This window comes from Macaca mulatta, chromosome 14 (assembly GCF_049350105.2).
Source record: "Macaca mulatta isolate MMU2019108-1 chromosome 14, T2T-MMU8v2.0, whole genome shotgun sequence".
In the NCBI taxonomy this organism is placed as follows: Eukaryota; Metazoa; Chordata; class Mammalia; order Primates; family Cercopithecidae; genus Macaca; species Macaca mulatta.
This window is the reverse complement of record NC_133419.1, coordinates 11,870,948-11,890,015: the sequence shown is the minus strand read 5'-3', so window position 1 is coordinate 11,890,015 and position 19,068 is coordinate 11,870,948. Positions and strand designations below refer to the sequence as shown.

At 53.3% G+C, this 19,068-nt stretch overlaps 1 protein-coding gene across 4 annotated transcripts in view; it reads left to right on the top strand.

The window, feature by feature from the left end:
- Positions 1-18,519, top strand: part of INCENP (inner centromere protein) — a 29,714-nt gene extending 11,195 nt beyond the window's left edge. The window contains exons 5-19 of one of the 4 annotated variants that reach the window (XM_001118481.5): positions 2,211-2,262; positions 3,081-3,135; positions 3,253-3,370; positions 4,513-4,564; positions 4,972-5,089; positions 5,181-5,312; positions 5,769-5,780; positions 9,230-9,339; positions 9,417-9,537; positions 9,884-10,006; positions 10,916-11,100; positions 12,683-12,761; positions 12,920-13,027; positions 14,236-14,386; positions 15,942-18,519. In XM_001118481.5, the coding sequence (XP_001118481.3) occupies positions 2,211-2,262; positions 3,081-3,135; positions 3,253-3,370; positions 4,513-4,564; positions 4,972-5,089; positions 5,181-5,312; positions 5,769-5,780; positions 9,230-9,339; positions 9,417-9,537; positions 9,884-10,006; positions 10,916-11,100; positions 12,683-12,761; positions 12,920-13,027; positions 14,236-14,386; positions 15,942-16,156 (1,631 nt within the window). In that variant the 3' untranslated portion in view covers positions 16,157-18,519. Of the gene's footprint in view, positions 1-2,210; positions 2,263-3,080; positions 3,136-3,252; positions 3,371-4,512; positions 4,565-4,971; positions 5,090-5,180; positions 5,313-5,768; positions 5,781-9,229; positions 9,340-9,416; positions 9,538-9,883; positions 10,019-10,915; positions 11,101-12,682; positions 12,762-12,919; positions 13,028-14,235; positions 14,387-15,941 lie in introns of all 4 variants that reach the window. The other 3 variants (XM_015113977.3, XM_015113979.3, XM_015113978.3) reach the window with 3 other exon arrangements.
- The last annotated feature ends 549 nt before the right edge of the window (positions 18,520-19,068 follow it).

The window sequence follows — 19,068 nt, the reverse complement described above, 5'->3', positions numbered from 1 at the left end:
CATGCTGGAGTGTAGTGGCATGATTTTGGTTCACTGCAACCTCCGCCTCCCGGTTCAAGAAATTCTCTTGTCTCAGCCCCCCGAGTAGCTGGGATTACAGGCGCCCACCGATGCCTGGCTAATTTTTGTCTTTTTAGTAGAGACGGGGTTTCACCATGTTGCCAGGCTGGTCTCAAACTCCTGATCTCAAATCATCCATCCGCCTCGGCTTCCCAGAGTGCTGGGATTACAAGCATGAGCCACCATGCCCAGCCACACTTTGATCTTTTAGATATGTGTGATTTCATAACCGCATACATCGATCATTTGGAAAATATTGCTTCACCAGGTTATGCACGTCTTCCAAGTGTTGACACCCTTCATTGTATAATATCCTAAAAAAGCACATTTGTTTTCTGACCTCATCAGAAAAGTCCTTAGGTATTAGGATGCTGTGGCCCTGCTGGTGATGGATACGTGCTTTTCAAAATTCTACTCTTGGATTCTTTTTGTTTCAATTTTTAAATTATTGTTAGCACATGGTGTTTTATTTTTGTGATGGATTCACTTCATTGACTTGTGAGAAAATGTCTTGCAGATAGCCAAGATTGAATAACCAATGTGTGTCAGTCATTCTTTTAAATAATAATAGTGTTCCAGGTGAAGAAGCGGCTAGTGCAGCTGGCGGCTTAGAGACGAGCGCTTTTCGCGGAGAGTTGCGTTTGCAGCAACAGGCGTTCGGCACACTTCCCACCTCAGCACACAGGAGAGTAGAAATGGCATGTACTTGAGTTTAGATTTAGTAAAATTAGGACTTTTACAGGCGCGGTGACTCACGCCTGTAATCCCAGCACTTTGGGAGGCTGAGGCAGGTGGTTCACTTGAGGATGAGTTTGAGACCAGCCTGGCCAACATCGCGAAACCCTGTCTCTACTAAAAATATAAAAAATTAGCTGGGTGTGGTGGTACATGACTGCAATTCCAGCTAATTGGGAGGCTGAGGCACAAGAATCGCTTGAACCCAGGAGGTGGAGGTTGCAGTGAGCTGAGATTGAGTCACTGCATTCAGCCTGAGTGACAGAGTGAGAGTCTGTCTCCAAAAAAAAAAAAAAAATTAGTACTTTTTACACCTTCCTCAAGGACATTCCTCAGTGAAACTGGACATCTCTCCTTCCTGTGAGTGTGTGGTCCGAGGATAGTGTTTGATGCTCTGGCCTCAATTGGGGCTGAGGCTTCAGCAGCTTGTTCCTCATTGCTTTTGTGCCCTCAGGGCAAGTGTCAGCACAGTGAAAGGCGGAAAGTAATATTTTAGTATCATGATTTTAGTATCATGATTAGTTATGACCTCGTGGATCCCCCAAGGGTCTCAAGGACATCCAGGGATCAGAGAATGCAAGCTGAGAACCACTGGCCTGGACATCCTCCTCCTTTGTCTGTAAACTCCTCCTGACCAGCTCAGGTCCCCCCGTCATAGGCTTTTAAAATTCTCTGCTCTGGACCAGGCGCGGTGGCTCATGCCTGTAATCCCAGCACTTTGGGAGGCCTAGGCGGGTGGATTACTTGAGGTCAGGAGTTCAAAACCAGCCTGGCCAACATGGTGAAAGCCCGTCTCTACTAAAAATACAAAAATTAGCCAGAAATCGCTTGAACCCAGGAGGCGGTGGTTACAGTGAGCTGAGGTTCCACTGCACACCAGTCTGGGCAGCAGAGAGAGACTCCGTCTCAAAAAAAAGAAAAAAAATTTCTGTGCTGTGTTCCATCATTGGCCATGCTGGTGTTGTTGACGGGACTATTTGATGATTGTTATCTAGACCAGACAGTGGTTCTGTTTTGCTCACCGTTGGGGCCCTGGGGCCTGGCTCAGGTCCCAGTACACTGTAGGCACTTGATGAATATTTGTTAACAGAATGAGCTGCTTTGTCTTGGGCCCCATGCTGGGAGTTTGGGGCCTGGAGCTGCAACAGACATTGTCCCTCTTCTCAAGATATTCCCAGCCCAGTGAGGATGCCCAGCTGTGCCCAGATGGGCATGGGAAGACCATCTGGGAAGCAGCAGGGGACATGAAGCCAGGAACTCCGATAAAGACACTAGGATGAGTGCTGAGGGGAGGGTCCTGGGCATGGCAGGGCTAGTGATGGGAGCAGTGGCCAGGTCCTTGCTGGAACCTGGTCCCCTGGACCCCTTCGAGTGGTTTCTGGTGACATCTTTTGTGCCTTGCTTTTCCCCCTCAGGTCACAGTTACCTGGAGAGGCTTCTGAATGTTGAGGTGCCCGAGAAAGTTGGGTGAGTTCAGTTCCAGGGCTTTGCAAGTGGGCAGGGCACACCAGGAGAGGGAGCCAAGGTGAGCACCAAGGCTGGAAGCAATTCCTGGGCTGAGCCTTCCCCACTGATCCCTGACTGCCCAGGGGCTGCCCGTTTCCCCTGTCTGACCAGGCAGTGAGTGACGTGAGTGTTGGTCGCCTGGTCTCCTTGCAGCGCCCGTCAGTGTTGCTGGTTGCCTGGCCAGACCTGACCCTGGGGTGTGAGCTCCAGAGGTTGGGGGTGAGGCGGAGCTGCCAGCTGCCATTCAGACTGGCTGGGGTAGGATAGTGGTGCTCCAGGATTACACCCAGTGCTGCTTCTGGCCGGGACACAGACTCCTTTTCCTGGAGGCCGTGTCCTGCCATCACTAAAACCAGCCCCTCCCTCCTTCCTGCAGAGCAGAGGGTTTGTTCTTGGGATGGGGAAACAGGGTGACTGGGCAGACCTGCTGGCCTTGCCCGCCCCATGGTGAATGGAGAACAGACCACAAAAGAGATGCAGCTCACCTGGGTCCAAGAGGTGGAGGTGGAACTGAGGACAGGGCTCTGTGTCAGCTGTGTGGTGGGGTGCTTGGGAGATGAAGCCACATTCTGAAGCTGACATCCCTCGTGTGCCCACGGAGCCATGGCTTGGAGCTGCCATCCTCCCATCCCGCAGGGGCTGTGGGTTGGTGGCCCTGGCCAGGGCACCTTGTGTTGACATTTTGAGTCCCCCATCCCTGGAGTAGGAGAGGGATTCCCTATGGGGGAGGGCTTGGACTAGCTGGGCAGTCCCCACAGAGTCCCCTCTTCTGTTTTCAGTCCTGAGCAGGAGTCCCCCGAGGAGGCTGAGCCGGTAGCGGCAGCTGAGCCAGAGGTAAGGCGGCTGCCTGGGGAAGGGAGGACTCACCTCTGGGGCTCCCGCTCTTCCCTGCGGCCATCCTGGGCCTTGGGTTCCAGGTCGAGACCCCTAAAGCCTTGGTTCTTTCCACAGGTCCCTGAGAACAACGGAAATAACTCGTGGCCCCGCAATGACACGGAGATTGGCAATAGCACACCCAGCCCGAAGCCTGCAGCCAGCAGTCCGGAAACGCCCTCTGCAGGGCAGCAAGGTGAGGCTCCCTGACCTGCCGCCTTTAGTGCCCAGAGCCACAGCGGGCCTTGGTGGCCTCGGCCTGACCTTCTCTCTGGGGATAAGGAAGCTCTATTTCTGGGCCAGTAGGCTAAAGAGAAATTAAACCTGGGGGTGCAGAGATCCCTTTTGAGTCTGTAGGTTTCACCTCCCACTGTTGGGCTGGAGCTGTCACTGAGTGCTGCATGGGGGGCTGTGGCTGGTTGGGACAGGAAGCAGGGGAAGGGGCTGCATTGGGGTACGGATATGAAGAGGCCAGGTCAAGGCCTTGACCTCGACTCCAGGGGCCAGTGGGAAGAGCCGTGGGCTGGGAATTGAACACGCACCTGGCCTCCTGCTTTGCCTCTGCTGCCAGCTCCTTTCTGACCTTTGTCGGTCCATCCCTGTCTAAAGAGGGCTGGAGAACAGTGGGTTTGGGCGTGTCCCAGGGTCCTGCTCACATCTCCCTGAGAAGGGTGCTTCTCTCTGGTGAGAAGGGTGCTTCTCTCTGGTGGGAAGTGCACTATAGCTATGAGATCTTGAACATGGCCTCCTCCTCTTTACGACGTGGTCAGGGACAATGGTCATGCCAGCCTCACGGCCCTCAGGGCTGCTGCGGGGAACTTTTGGAGTGACGTGCACTTTCTCCTAGCAGTGAAATGAACATACTGACCCTACACCCCGCATGTTGACCCTGCAGCCGGAGCCACCCCCTCCTCCCGTCATGGCCACACCAGCCGCATGGCCCAGGAGGGGTGGGATTTAGAATCTGTGCAAGGGGCTTAGAGCTCCTGCTTCTACAAGGTGTCCACACACTGTTCTTAGTGTCAGAGGTGGGTGGGGCACGTCTGGGGCTGCCGCCTCGATGGGACCGTCCCACCCTGCCTTGCCTACCATAGAGCCAGGCACTGGCGGGGAGGGGTTCATGAGCTGTGGGTAGCCAGGCCCTGGCATCTGTAGATTCCTCAAGGCTAGTCAGGGTTAAGGCTGATACGTCTGCGTTTGGCCACCCCGGAGCTGCCAGGAAGGGAGCCTTGCTCACTGCCAAGGCTGCTGCCCAGGGACCCCTTCCCCCTAGGCCCCCATTCCTACCCTGCCGCCGCCATCATTTCTGCAGCCTTGCTGAAATTGCTGTTTTCACAGAGGCCAAGACAGACCAAGCAGATGGACCCAGAGAGCCACCGCAGAGTGCCAGGTTTGCATCAGGGAAGGGGTGTGCGGGTTCCTCTGAGGGCCCTGGAGGACATGGCCTTGTGTCCTTGCTCAGGGAGGGTGGATCTGTGCTCGGGGGCTTCAGAGCCTCTCTGCTGGGGTGTGGCCTGGTGTTGAGACTTAACCAAGGAGGCGGCTCCATGCTGTGGATGAGCGCCAGCCTGGGAATAGGGCGAACCGATTGTTGACCCCGTCTTAGGGCGGTCTCCTGGCCATGTGACCTTGGACTGTTCACCTCCCTTCCTCTGAGTGGGCAGCAGAGGGTTGGTTAGGCTCTGCAGCCTCTTTCAGCCTAGAGGCCGGTGGCCTGGGCCCGGAATTGTTCACCGGGGTGACTTTTGATGGGCTGTGGCGGGCAGCCCTGTGATGCCGCCGCCTGCGCCGTGGCAGGAGGAAGCGCAGCTACAAGCAGGCGGTGAGTGAGCTGGACGAGGAGCAGCACCTGGAGGATGAGGAGCTGCAGCCCCCCAGGAGCAAGACCCCTTCCTCACCCTGCCCGTCCAGCAAGGTGAGCCAGGCGTCTGCCCTGCCCTAGAACCCTGACCCCCTTCGGTACCCTGCCCCGCCTGCCCACTCCTGACCCTGGTCCTCGTCTGCAGGTGGTGCGGCCCCTCCGGACCTTTCTGCACACGGTGCAGAGGAACCAGATGCTCATGACCCCGACCTCAGCCCCCCGCAGCGTCATGAAGTCCTTTATTAAGCGCAACACTCCCCTGCGCGTGGACCCCAAGGTGAGGGGCCTGTGCCCAGGTTGGGCTTTGTGGGAACCAGGCAGTGTGGCTGAAGGTCCAGTCTGTCCCCTAAGATACTGGGAGTAGTGTGAGCCTGGGCGGAGGCAGGTGTGGCCTGGCACTGTTAGGGGCCAGCTGAAGCCTCTGTGGCCACCAGCTGTCTTGACCTCTGGGGGCACTGTCCTGCACTTGACCTGTGGGCTCTGGACTGCAGCCTGGAGGCTCGGCCGGCTCAGTGTGAGCCCTGGAGATCTGTGTGGTTAAGGTGAGGGGTACTTGTGGACACCTCCACCGTTGGGGTGAGGGTTGGGTGACAGGAGAGGCGGTGGGGGTGCTGCTGGCAGGAGGGCGGGCCCCACACACGCTTGCTGGCACAGCTGGGCATGTGGCCTGCCTGGCAGGACGTCCCCCGGCCTGGCATTAACTCTTACCTTTTCCCTTGTCTCCTCTCCACAGTGCAGCTTTGTCGTAAGTAAAGCCTTTTCCTGTCGGTAACCCGCCCCACCTAGCACTTACCCGCTGTAGCCCCTTCCCTGCGTAGCTGACAGCACCTGTAGATGCACTAACATCGTAAGCGGGAGGGGAGCCTTAGGAAGAGAGTGGGACGGTGAGGAGTGCACTGGCTGGAGGCACCCAGCAGTTCTGGGCCCCAGCATCTTTCTCTGCCCTCCCTGCCCTTGACTCTGCTCCTAGGAGGAAGCGAGGGGGTGCGGCTTTTCACCAGGGCTACAGCTTGACGTGTTCCCCACAGCCACCTCCCTGCCTCCTCCCCAGCACCAGGCCTCCTCAGGGTCTGTGGGTCTGTGAAGAGAACAGACAGGTTGTCTGTGGTCCCCAGAGCCACTGAGATTTATTGGTTCACAGACCTGAGCAGTAGCCTTGAGGCAGTGGGATGACAGGGGAGGGCAAGTGTGGGTCTGAGCTGAGGTGGAAGGCCGGGTCTGGCTGTGCTGGGCGACAGCAGAACAGTGAGTGGTAGCATCTAGAAACAAGTCGCAGAAGCTGTTCTCTTCTCAGACACCTCAGAACTGAGCTGAGCCAGGCTGGCTTCTGAGCAAGGACCTTCGGATGGGGACATGCTTAACCCTCAGCCCCAGCTCCCCGTGCCATTTGCCAAGGCCGCAGCCGCCTCATTCCTTTGGTTCCTGCAAGCCTTCTGAAGAGTCCTCTGCAGTCACACAGGGACACCTGTGACAGCCAGGAGGGCTTCTGCCTCCAGCTGAGGGCCTCGGCAGGTGGGAGGGGCTTCCCAGCAGCTGGCCAGGTGGGCCCTGAACTGGCTTCTCCCCATGGAGGCCTGTTCCCCTCTTGTTGGAGAGGGTGACTGACAGTAACCTTCCAGTGGCCTTACCACCTGTGCCCCACCCAGACCGATCAGAGCCCTGCAGGTTTCATGGGGTGATAGAGAAGACCAGGAAGTGGCTCTTCCCTGCTTTGGGGATCCCAGGTCCCTGCACAGGGCATCTAGTGGGTGGGGACAGTCCATAGTTAGGAGCCCAGGGGCCTACAGAGTCCTTTTGGACTGCATCCTGAACATTAGGCTATGAGCCTCTGGGTCTTGTTTAAATCTATGGACAAGGTTGATATTTTCTCAGCATTGCAATTTAGCAGCAATTGACCTGGTTAGGTTTAGGCTGCAGGTTCCCATCTGCCTTCTGGGGACTGTGGTTCCAATGTTAGTCTCGATTTTGAAGATGGCAGTGCTGTTTGGACTTTTCCCGGGTGTGTGTGCCAGTCAGCAGTCAGCCTGGGACCTGGAAGGTGGTCTGTTAGTTTAGTTCTCAGCCTTTGCTGGGATAATTAGGGTGAGATCCTAGCATCTGCAGCTTGGAGCTGAGCCTATTCGTTTGTCAATTCCCTGCAGTATCATTTTCCTGATCTCCTCTGGGACTCCCTTTTCTGTCCTCCAGCTGGGAAGCTGGTGCTTTAGTTACCTTGTTCTGCTTTGCGTGCTTCTACGACTGTGTCCAGGGCCACCTGCCAGGGGGACAGAGAAAGAAAAACACACAGGATTTGGCCCACACTTTTGGGATCACAGCTCCTCCTTTGAGTTTTGACTCGGCAGCTTTCTCTGTCCAGGGTCACCTGGCAGGGGCACAGACAGAAGAGCAACACGCAGGGTTTGGGCCACACTTTTGGGTTCACAGCTCCTCCCTCGAATTTTGACTTGGCAGCTTTCTTTAACTGCTGCTGCCTCTGGTTGCCATAGGACTGCTTATGGGCTGAGGCACAAGGCAAAGAAGAAAAGAGAAAAAACAAAAATGGGGTTTCTGCCTTCTCTGAGCATTAGATACTCCCTTTCTGCTGCCTGAGTCAGGACTAGAATTCTTTCTGTCCACGCCCCAGTGACTCCTTTAGAGTTCCAGGCTGTATTGAGTTGGGCTGGAGGAAAACATTGGGGAACTCACTGCTGGTTGGCTGGTGCTTCCAAGTCTGGTCTTCTTCCCCATCTGCCTGCTCCTCTTTAGTTTTAGAGGCCTCAAGTAGCCGCTCCTTGCATTCTGTCCAGGTTTTGTAGCCGCGTTCAGTGGGAGAGAGAGGTGGAGTGTGTCTACTCCATCTTACCCGTTACTGGGACCCCTTCTCTCCGCCTTTGGGAGGATGGTATTACCTTGGGCCAGATTTCTAGGTGAGAGTGCTCCTCCAGTTAGGCTCAGAAGCCAAGGAGAAATCAATAGTAACCAGTACAGGAAGAGCGGGTCGCTATTGGACACTGTGTCCAAAGGTGGGCGTCTACTGGGAGCCAGGGTGGGGTGATGGGTGTGGGTGTCACTCTGGGTCCCAGCCTCCACCCAGCCCCAGACTGTTCAAGGGGAAAGCACCAGCCTTGTCCTGGGCCAGGGAAGGCTTAGAGCCCCTGCCCATCCCTGCTGGCTGCCCATTGCTGTGGCTGTGCCCCTGGGGCTTTCTGTGTCTGCCCAGGAGGGGGTGCCAGCATCAATCAGCTTGTCAGCCAACGAGTACTTTTTAAAAGTTGCCTTAAAAATGAACATAGCCAGCTGGACATGGTGGCTTATGCCTGTAATCCCAGCACTTTGGGAGGCCAAGGCGGGTGGATCCCTTGAGGTCAGGAGTTCAGGACCAGCCTGGCCAACATAGTGAAACCCCGCCTCTACTAAAAATATAAAAATTAGCTGGGTGTGGTGGCACATGCCTGCAGTTCCAGCTGCTTGGGAGGCTGAGGCACGAGAATCGCTTGAACCTGGGAGGTGGAGGTTGCAGTGAGCCGAGATCGTGCCATTGCACTCCAGCCTGGGTGACAGAGCAGACTCTGTCTCCAAAAAAAAGCATAGCCGTGTCACAGGAAGTTTGGAAAATAAAAGAAAATTAATACCATTCCTAATCCGTCTCACTAGACTATAGTAACCTCTGTTAGGATTTGACAGTATTTCCTTTTATTTTTTTCAACTATTATGAAATAGTTCATATACACAAAAAAATACGTATACATATAGTATGGATGTTATAAAGCATGATAGTCGTAAGTTAACCCTTGCGTCTGCACCGCCCCCTTACTGCAACATTCACCGTGACTGGGAGAGCTGCCTTTCTGCTCCTCACCCTTCCAAGCTCATCCTGCATTTTCGTTTTCAATGCACGGTTTATGTAGTTGTCGTCAGCATAAATCCTATTTGGAGCCTGACTTTTGTGCTGCCCAAAACTTGGCAGGGCTCAGTTGAGGGCACTGTGGCTCAGGACCCTGTGAGGCAGCTGAGTGCTCCTGGGAGGAAAGACGGGAGCTGCGGGTCTTGGCCTGGGTGCTATTGGAGCCACACTGGGGATACCTCTGCCTAAGAAGCATTCTGATGCTGCCACCCACATGGCCACAGGCTGCTGGGGACTGTGGGCAGCTTTTGGGGCTGGGTGGCGGGTTGTCCTTGCTCATGTCCCATCTCCCTCGCTCCCTGCCACCCCAGGAGAAGGAGCGGCAGCGCCTGGAGAACCTGCGGCGGAAGGAGGAGGCCGAGCAGCTGCGGAGGCAGAAGGTGGAGGAGGACAAGCGGCGGCGGCTGGAGGAGGTGAAGCTGTAAGTGGCCTGGCTCCCTGGACCGTGGCCTGCCCCAGCCGTGGCGGGGCTCCCCCTGACTGTCCTGTGCCCTGCAGGAAGCGTGAGGAACGCCTCCGTAAGGTGCTGCAGGCCCGCGAGCGGGTGGAGCAGATGAAGGAGGAAAAGAAGAAGCAGATTGAGCAGAAGTTTGCTCAGATCGACGAGAAGACTGAGAAGGTGGGAGCCTGGGCTCTGGGGGACCCAGGCAATTCAGACTTAGCCCAAGGGTTAGGACTGGACCCCTCAGGAAATTGCTGATTTGTCACTGTACCCCTGTACCCAACTCCTGCCTGCCCCACAGGCCCTGGAGTCCACTCTGAGCTCAGCCGAGGGCTTCCCTGGCAGCCCTTTGTGAGTCGGATCTGACACTCAGGCAGGACCGGCTTCTGGTGTCCTCTCCCTGGGCGGTGGGAACAAGCCAGGTGTGCAGGGGCAGGTGGGGCCTGTCACGCAGAGTTCTGGGCCCCACTCTGCAGGATTGGATGTGGGTGCTCCAATGGGCACGTGTGGGTGGGCTCTGCAGGCCAAGGAGGAGCGGCTGGCGGAGGAGAAGGCCAAGAAGAAGGCGGCGGCCAAGAAGATGGAGGAGGTGGAGGCGCGCAGGAAGCAGGAGGAGGAGGCGCGTAGGCTCAGGTGGCTGCAGCAGGTGCGAGCGCAGGTGGGCCTCAGGGAGGAGGTGGGCGGGGTGGGCACCGTCTCAGCACCATGGGGCCCTATTGGGTGCACCCCGCCTTGTGGGGTTAACCCAGACCATCTTGTTGCTTCATGCCAAGAAGGAGGTTTCCCAGAAGCCTCCAGGGCGGGAATGGTGACCAGAACCTGCCTCTGATCTTCTGTAGCAGCAGTAGTTTGAGGGTTAAGTGCTCATACTTGGAGCCAGACTGCCTATCTCAACTCTGCCATTTATTAGCTGTGCGACCTTGTGCAGGCTGCTTGACCTCTCTGCTTCCATGCCTTCAAGTAACAGTGAGGGTTAAATGTGTTGATGTCTAAAATGCTCAGTAGGGTCTGACGCCTGCTGAGCGTTCTATGCAATTGCTGTTACGGTCCATTCCGACTGTTCTGCCTATAAGAGTAAGGACCCAGCTCGTCCCAGTCAGTCTTAGGACTCTAGAGAAGGCAAGTCCGTCATTAGGGCTTATGTGACTAGTCACCAAGTTCAGGTATTTACTGTGTGCTAGGCACTGTTCTAAGTGTCTTGTGCCTATAAATCCAGCAACCCCATGAAGTGTAGGAATAACTGCGGTCTCCGTTTTATAGACGAGGAGACAGGCCAGAGGGTTTAAATGCTTGCCCGTTGTTTCACAGCTGGTGCGTTTGGCTCCGAGGTTCCTTTCTGCTAAATCTACAGCAGCAGCGGCTGTCACAAGATGCCTTTTCAGGCTGCTGCTGGTGGTTCTGGCAGAGCCTTGCCCGGGATGTCCCACGGCACCATTCCTGTGTTGTCCGTGCTGGTGGCTGATAGGAGGGGCACCTGGGCTTCGGGCGAGTGGGGCTGCTGTCCTGCCTCTGGCCCTGGCCCAGCCACAGCACCCGACCTTGCTCTCCGTTTCAGGAGGAGGAAGAGCGGCGGCACCAAGAGCTGCTGCAGAAGAAGAAGGAGGAGGAGCAGGAGCGGCTGCGGAAGGCGGCCGAGGCTAAGCGGCTGGCGGAGCAGCGGGAGCAGGAGCGGCGCGAGCAGGAGCGGCAGCTGGCAGAGCAGGAGCGTCGGCGGGAGCAGGAGCGGCTCCAGGCCGAGAGGTGAGGGACCTGCTGGCCCATCTGCCTGCCCTCCGTGTGTGTGGAAGAGAGACGATGTGGCCCTTGCCTGGACACAGCCCCACCTGCATGCGAGGGTTTGCAGGTGCTTTCCTTCGCACCAAACCCAGGGGCCTACAGCTAGTGGTCCACCGGAATACACTCCCCATTGGCTATGGGCGATCCAAGGAGTGATGGGTGGGCTTGCTTAGGGCTTGGCTTGGTTCTGCGTCCAGCTGCGTGTGCTGACCTCTTTGGTGTCTTTTTGTAACTGGCAGGTGTGGTGCTCAGAGGATGAGCTGATATTTCTCAGCAGGGCCACCGTGGGCATTTTGGGCAGGAGAGATCTTTGTGTTACATTGCAAGTGTTTGGCATCCTTGGCCCCTGTCCCCACTAAATGTGTCTCCCCTGGTGAGGACGATAACTCAGATATTTTCAGACTATTCTCCTGCCTTGGGAACCGTGGACCCAGGAGCCCTGAGATCTTTCAGCTGTGCAGATGCAGTGGTCTCTGTACAACAGACATGTTTAGTTTTACGGGCATTTGTCCAGGGCCTGCCCTGAGCCTGGTTGTTCTGGGAGTCGTGGGGATGCCAAGGAGGAAAAGCCACACTCACTGTTGGTCGGGAGATACGTGGGATCCTGCGTCTGCGCGCGCAGTAGAGCACAAGGCTCGTGTGTGTGAGACACGCAGGCCCCGTAGCTGTTCCCTCTCCCTCTCTACCTCCTGGGAAACACCGGGTAGCACTTTTTTCCGTGTCCATCTTTGTGGGTGGCTTCAGGCTTATCAGAGCAGTGAGAAGTCACAGCCAGAGGGCTGCACTGCGTCAGGGCTGCTTGACGGAGACAAAGCTGTCCATGGTCCTCTGGTCAGAGTCTGGGAAGGCGTAGGGTACGGCTAATGTGGTTTGAGACTTGCAGGGTGCTGGGCAGGGCAGGGGGCTTTGAGGGTGGCGGTGTGATAGTCACAGTGTTGGCAGCTTTGGTGGGTTACCCCAGCTGCATGCTTTACACCTGTTTCCTTGTTTAGTCCTCAGCTGAAGCCCATGGTGGCATGGGAGCCAGCAGCTCCACTTCACACAGGGAGAAACAGGTCCAGAGAGGTTAAATGATGTGTTCAAAGTTGTGAGCCAGTGTGTTGTGGCGGTGACTCCAGAACTCATCCACAGCCCCTTGTTCATGCTTGTTCATGCTTGTTCATGCTTGGAGCCGGTGTCTGCCCTGAGGGTTAGGATAATTAGGGGTATTGTGGATCATCCCATTTGATTCTTGTGTTGACCCTGGAGGAAGTGTGTTCTGGTCTCCATTGTATAAAAGTGTTATGAGGCTCAGAGACCTAAGTTACAAGGAAAAGTGGGGGCCAAATGTTGGGCTTCAGCTTGTGTTCCCTGCACCCTCAGGTGTGCACACTTCTAGCCTCCGGGGCAAAAGCACAGCTCTTGGCTCTAAGCTGGTTGCCCATTCGGCAATCCCACCGTCTAAGGTGTGTCCTGCTGGCTGGGCTGGCTTCCTCAGCAGGGATGGGAACAGGGCTTGGGCTGGGGCTCCACTTCCTGTCCTAACAGGCTCTTGCTGGGTCCTCAGGGAGCTGCAGGAGCGGGAGAAGGCCCTGAGGCTGCAGAAGGAGCGGCTGCAGAGGGAACTGGAGGAGAAGAAGAAGAAGGTGAGGGGAGCTGGGTTGCGGGCTCCCCTGGGGTCTGCCCTGAGCTGTGGGCTGGTCTAGACTCCTGCGGCAGGGGCTGCCTAGGGAGGGGAAGGAAAGGGAGGGGAGGGAAGGGCACCTGCACAGCTCCCTAACACCCCATTGCCGCCTGGTTCCAGGAAGAGCAGCAGCGTCTGGCTGAGCGGCAGCTGCAGGAGGAGCAAGAGAAGAAAGCCAAGGAGGCAGCAGGGGTCAGCAAGGCCCTGAACGTGACTGTGGACGTGCAGGTGCAGCCTGGGCCCCAGTGGAGAGGCCCTCGGGCGGAGGGGCCCAGTCTGATTATTCTCTTCCCAGTAGCTAGAGGCACAGGCTACGTTAGGCCCCTAAGGAAAAGGACAGATACACTTGGCCCAGTTGTTTTTACTATTTTTTGTATTCTTTGTTATTCTAAAAGTAGAATTTGTTGAGGTGGGGGATAAAAAGGAACTAAACCTTATAAAAGAGTATAAAGTTTTAAGACAAGGGACCCTCAGGAAAACTCTACTAAGCCCATTGTATATCCTTGTAGATTTTTGCATATGTAACCCTTTTAACACACACAGATATTCTCTGTCTCTCTTTTTCACCCATATACACACATATTTAAAATGGGCACTTACCATTTGGTGGCTTGATTTCCAGCCCCCCACCCCTACGGTTTTTTTTTGCTAGGCATATTGTAGACATCTGTCTGTTTCAGCACAGGTAAATTGCTTAGTTTTGAGGGCCGTGTACCTTCATTGTGCTGGAATTCAGCCGGCTCCTCTTGATGAGCATTTGATCTATTTTCACTTCAGTGCTGTTACCAAACAAAACATAATGTTTTCATTGCAGCACAGTTAAGATGCGGAAAACTTGGAAGTTAGTATGGTATCTGTCAACGATGGATGGTTAAGTTGCAAATCCTGGAGTCTCCTGAGCGGTTCCCAGGAGGATTCTAGACACACTGGCCTGGAAGAAAGTTTGCAATACACCTTAGCATGAAAAAAGGGGACACAGAGTAGTGTGTGTTCTGTGACTTTTAAAAATTAAAACTAGGCCTGGTGCAGTGGTTCTCACCTGTAATCCCAGCATATTGAAGGCCAAGGCAGGCGGATTACTTGAGGTCACGAGTTCGAGACCAGCCTGGTCAACATGGTGAAACCCAGTCCCTTACTAAACATACAAAAAATGAGCCGGGTGTGGTGATACACACCTGTAATCCATCTACTTGGGAAAGCTGAGGCATGAGAATCTCTTGAACCTGGGAGGTGGAGGTTGCAGTGAGCCGAGATCACACCACTGCACTCCAGTCTGGGCGACAGTGAGATTCTGCCTCAAAAAAAGAAAAAAAAGTGATCCTGCACCTTTTGTTTCTCCTGTGAAATGGGAGGAGGTGAGCAGTGCCCCAGTGCTCCTCGGTGGTGAGAGACTGGAATGCCGCGGAGGGAGCTGATGGCCACATTTGTTTTTCCAGTCTCCAGCTTGTACCTCATATCAGATGACTCCACAAGGGCGCAGGGCCCCTCCCAAGATCAACCCAGATAACTACGGGATGGATCTGAATAGCGACGACTCCACCGATGATGAGGCGCATCCCCGGAAGCCCATCCCCAACTGGGCCCGAGGTAAGCAAAGCCCACAGCTCCCTGGGAGACTCAGGCCCTCCCTGGTCCTCACCTTGAGGGCCCTGGAAGTAGTGGGTTGGCTGCTATGGTGTTGGGAGGCTGCTGTGTGCTTGAGTTGGCGGCTCGAGGCTCTGGCCTTGGGCATGCATGTGCCCGGGGGAGAGTGGGGCACCCTGTGGTCATTGTGCTCTCCTGAGGACCAGACCTATGAGGTTGGGTTCCTTTGTTCTCAAAAAAATATATGAAATTGCACTGGCCTCGGGCATGGCATATGCTGCTGGGTGTCCTGACTTGGACTGGGCCCCTCCTTAGAGTCACATCCAGCCAGGCTGAAGAGACTTGGACCCAAGTAAGCCACCTGGGGCAGGGACAGAGCTAGAATGGGAAAGGGTTTAGGTAGAACACCAAGCTGGAGCCTGGGGCCTCTGGCCAGCTGGGGGAGGCAGGAAAGGCCCTGAGGAGTGCGCGAGGCACTTGAGTAGGATCTGACCTGGAGTTTACAGGCCCCAGCATTAAACAAGAACGTGGGTGAGCGTGACTGCAGTGCCTCAGGCCTGAGTGCAAGGCCAGCTTGAGTGAGCAGGGTAGGTGCTAGCAGTGGGTGCTGCCAGAGTGGATAGGGCCAGTGGGTACCATGGGTGCCTTGCAGTGTTTGCTGAGCTGGAAGTCAGGGAAGGGCGCAGACGTCCCAGAGGGAAGGGCCTGGAATCCTATAGCTGGTAGGCACTCTGCAGAAACTTGTTTTTGTGAGTTTCACCTCATCTGAACCCTACCTTAACTGGCATGTGCTTTAAGCCTCTTAACTGCTAGTGTCAAGTTGTTTGGGAGATGGCAGTGAGCAGAAGCCAGATTGCTTGCAAAGCCACCTAATCGGAGGTGACTTTGAACAGCTTACTTAAATAGTTTCCTCATCTGTGAAAGGGGGATGATGACAAGACCCAGCTGAGGAGTTGTATTGAGAGTGACATGAGTGAGCTCACGGCTGGCCCTTAGAGCCGCACCTGGTGCTGAGCAAGTGCTGGTGCATGTCTGGCCTCCTGATCCCCTGGGTCTTCCTCAGCCCCGTTGTCAGGACTGTGCGCTCCCACATCCACTGCCCAGAGGCCCCTCAGTATTGTGCCAGGGCCTGTGGGGTCTATGAGAAGCAGCTGGCCAGGGTGGTCGAGGATGGCATCCTATGCTTAAGCTCTCGAGCTTGGCTTGTCTTCACACATAGGCTCTGCCATTGTTAGCTGTATGCCTTTAGGCAAATCTGCTGAATGGGAGAATACAGAACCTGCCTCCCAGGTGGTGGTCGGGACAGGTTCAAGGAGTGCCCGGCTCATGCAAGCTCTCGAGGACCTTGTACAGGTTAAGCTGCCAGAGGACGGTAGGAAGGATGTGACACAAGGGCGTTCTCTGGGTTTGATGGTGGTACAGGCAGGGGCAGGGCTGAAGAGGGTGACAGAGCTCTCTGTAGGGAGGCTGGAGAGGGTGAAGGGGCTCTTTGCGGGGCAGGGGATGGGGAGGTTCATGGAGAGCCCCAAGGCAGTGTCTGATCTGTCATCTCCTGTAGGCACCCCGCTCAGCCAGGCCATCATTCACCAGTACTACCACCCACCGAACCTTCTGGAACTCTTTGGAGCCATTCTCCCGCTGGACTTGGAGGATATCTTCAAGAAGAGCAAGCCCCGCTATCACAAGCGCACCAGCTCTGCTGTCTGGAACTCACCGCCTCTGCAGGGCGCCAGGGTCCCCAGCAGCCTGGCCTACAGCCTGAAGAAGCACTGAGGCTGGCCTGCGTCTTTCTTAGCAGCCTCACCTCTTATCTATGTCTATCTATCTGTCTGTCGGTCTCTGTCTTGGTCTGTTGACCTCCTTCTTGGCATGCCATTGTGGAGGGCTCGGCCAGGTGTATATAAACGTCCTCTGTGCTGGGTGTTTCTGCTGCAGGTGGCAGGTGGCCCCAGGCCTGTTTGGAGGATGGGCTGGGTGGGTGGGTGGGGAAGAACCGGGCCCAGCCCTACATGACCTGCAGACAGTGCTCTGTAAATAGTTGTTTTAATTTAGCTGAATGTTAGCGTTTTAGTCTTTGGCATTTTAGTGTTTGGGAGGTAGATTAATAAAGTATATTCCTTCAAGCCTGCTGTTGATACCGTGAAGACTGGGCGCCTCAGCCCTGGCCCTGTAGCGGTGTGTCTTGGGCCACCGGTGGCCTGCAGGACCAAGGTACTGTTCCATCACCTGCGGCGTGCCTCAGGATCACCGGGTGCAGACACCCGCCCTCGGAGATGCTGCTGCAGTGGGTGGTTCCACTGCCTGGATAACCCCTGAGGAACACTTCAGTTACTGTCACGATGGGGCAGGTGGAGCTCCTCCCTGTTTTTTGGGGTGCTCCCTGTTTGTAACAGGAAAGTTGCTCACTGGGAAAGACCTGTGTCTTGACACAGCCCTGCCACTTAGTCCCTTACCCTCTCTATTCCCCAGGCTCCACCCTTGCTGCACAGGTACAAATGGACTTGAGAACATCTGTGTGCTGGTGAAGCATGAGGTCTGAGTAGAAAAGGGGTATCCCTTGAGACCACCTTGGGACCAGTGCTTGCAAGCAGCGAGATATTTCCCCAGCAAAACCAGGCAGCTGCCAATTAAATGCTTAGCGCCAATGAAAGCTGGCTGTGGTCCTGCCTGTGAGCTGTCTGCTGCTGCCTTCTGAATGCATACATCTGCTACTCTAGCCCGGGGTTGCCAAACTATGGCCTGTGGGCCAAATCCAGCCACAGTCGGTTCTTTAAAGTTTTATCGAAACACAAGCGATAGAAATGCCCATTTCTTTACCTGTTGTCTCCAGTTGCTCTGCTCTGAGGGCAGTGTTAAGTTGTGCAGCAGAGGCCCATCCATGCAAAGCTGAAAATGTTTTACTATTTGAACTTTTACAGAAGTTCTGCTTAAGGACAAAATAAAGCCTAAATCCAAGAATACTTTTAAAAATGAGGAAATAGTGAACACAATAGATGGAAGTCTGGAAGTTTCTACCCATGCCAAGAAAAGCGTTTTATGGTTTGTTCAAATATGTTGTGCAGTTCAAATTTTTTCCCGATATTCTCTGACTAGACACTTGTACTGAGTAAACTGGCGAGTGTGTCTGTCTAAAACCACAATATCAAAATATCACTTAAAGCATCTTTACATAGTGTGTTTAAGAAAAAGTTATTATTCAGCAGAAAGGTAATTGCAATTGGTCTGCATATTTATCAACACTTGGTATTGTCTGTTTCTTATTTTAGCCATGCAAATAGGTGTGTACGGATATCTAATCATGGCTTTAACTTGAATTTCCCTAATGGCTGATGGTGAACATCTTTTCATGTACATTTCTGTCATCTGTATATCTTTGGTGAAGAGTCTTCAAATCTTTTGTTCATCTTAAAATTGGATTGTTATGTTACCGTTGGGTTTAAGAATCTTTACATATTACGGATACAAATATGTTGTCAGATACATGCTTTGCAGTATTTTCTCCCAATCTGTAGCTTGTCTTTAAAAAAATTTTTTTTTTTGTAGAGATGAGGTCTTGCTACATTGGCCAGGCTGGTCTGAAACTCCTGGTCTGAAGTGATCCTTCTGCCTTGGCCTCCCAAAGTGCTGAGATTGTAGGCATGAGCTGCCATGCCTAGCCCAGCTTTTTGTTTACTTACCAGTGCTTTTCACAGAACAAAAATTTTAATTTGATGAAGTCCAATTAATTAAATTTTAAAAATAGAGTGTGTTTTTTTGTCATGTCTAAGAAACCATTGTCTAGTCCTAGGTCCTAATTCTCCTTTGTTTTCTTCTAAATGTTTTTTATTTTACATGTTACATTTAGATTTATGATCTATTTTGAGTTAACTTTTTTTAAGTATGAAGTTTATGTTTTTTGTTTGTGTTTAGGAGCATATGGATGGATGTCTAATTGTTCTAGCACCATTTGTTAGAAAGACTATCCTTTCTCTGCTGAATTTCTTTTATATCTTTGCCAGGAGTTAGCCATATTCGTATGGGTCTATTTCTAGACTTTTTGTTTTCTCCCATTGATCTGTACCTCTCTCCTTTTGCCAATACCACATAAATCAAGATGACTATAGCTTTGTAATAAGTATTAAAATCTGGTAATATAATTCTTCCAATTTTATTTTTCTTTTAAAATTATTTTGACTATTGTATCAGTGTTACCTTTCCATTTAAATTTTAAGGTTAGCTTATCTACAAAAGTCCTGCTGGGATTTTGATTGGAATTGCATTAAATCTATAGATAAGTTTGGGGAGAATGAACATATTTATGATCGTCTTTTAATCTGTGAACATGACGTGTCTCTCCATTTATTTGCATGTTTAGTTTCTTCAGCATTTTATAGTTTCAGCATACAGATCCTGTACATATTTTCTTAGATTTGTAACTATTTTCTTGGAGCTGTTGTAAATGGTTTTGTTTTTCTGATTTTTGGTTTCCACTTGTTCATTGCTGGTATATAGAAATACAGTTGACTTTTGTGTCAACTTTGTGTCCTGTGATGCAAGTAAAGCAGTACTGAGGGGAATCTATAGGGCTCAATGCCTGTGTTAGAAAAAAGGTCTCAAATCAGTGACCTCAGCTTCTACTTTAAGAAACTAGAAAAAAAAAAGAGCAAATTAAAAGTGTACACAGAGAAGGGGAAATCATGCAAGTA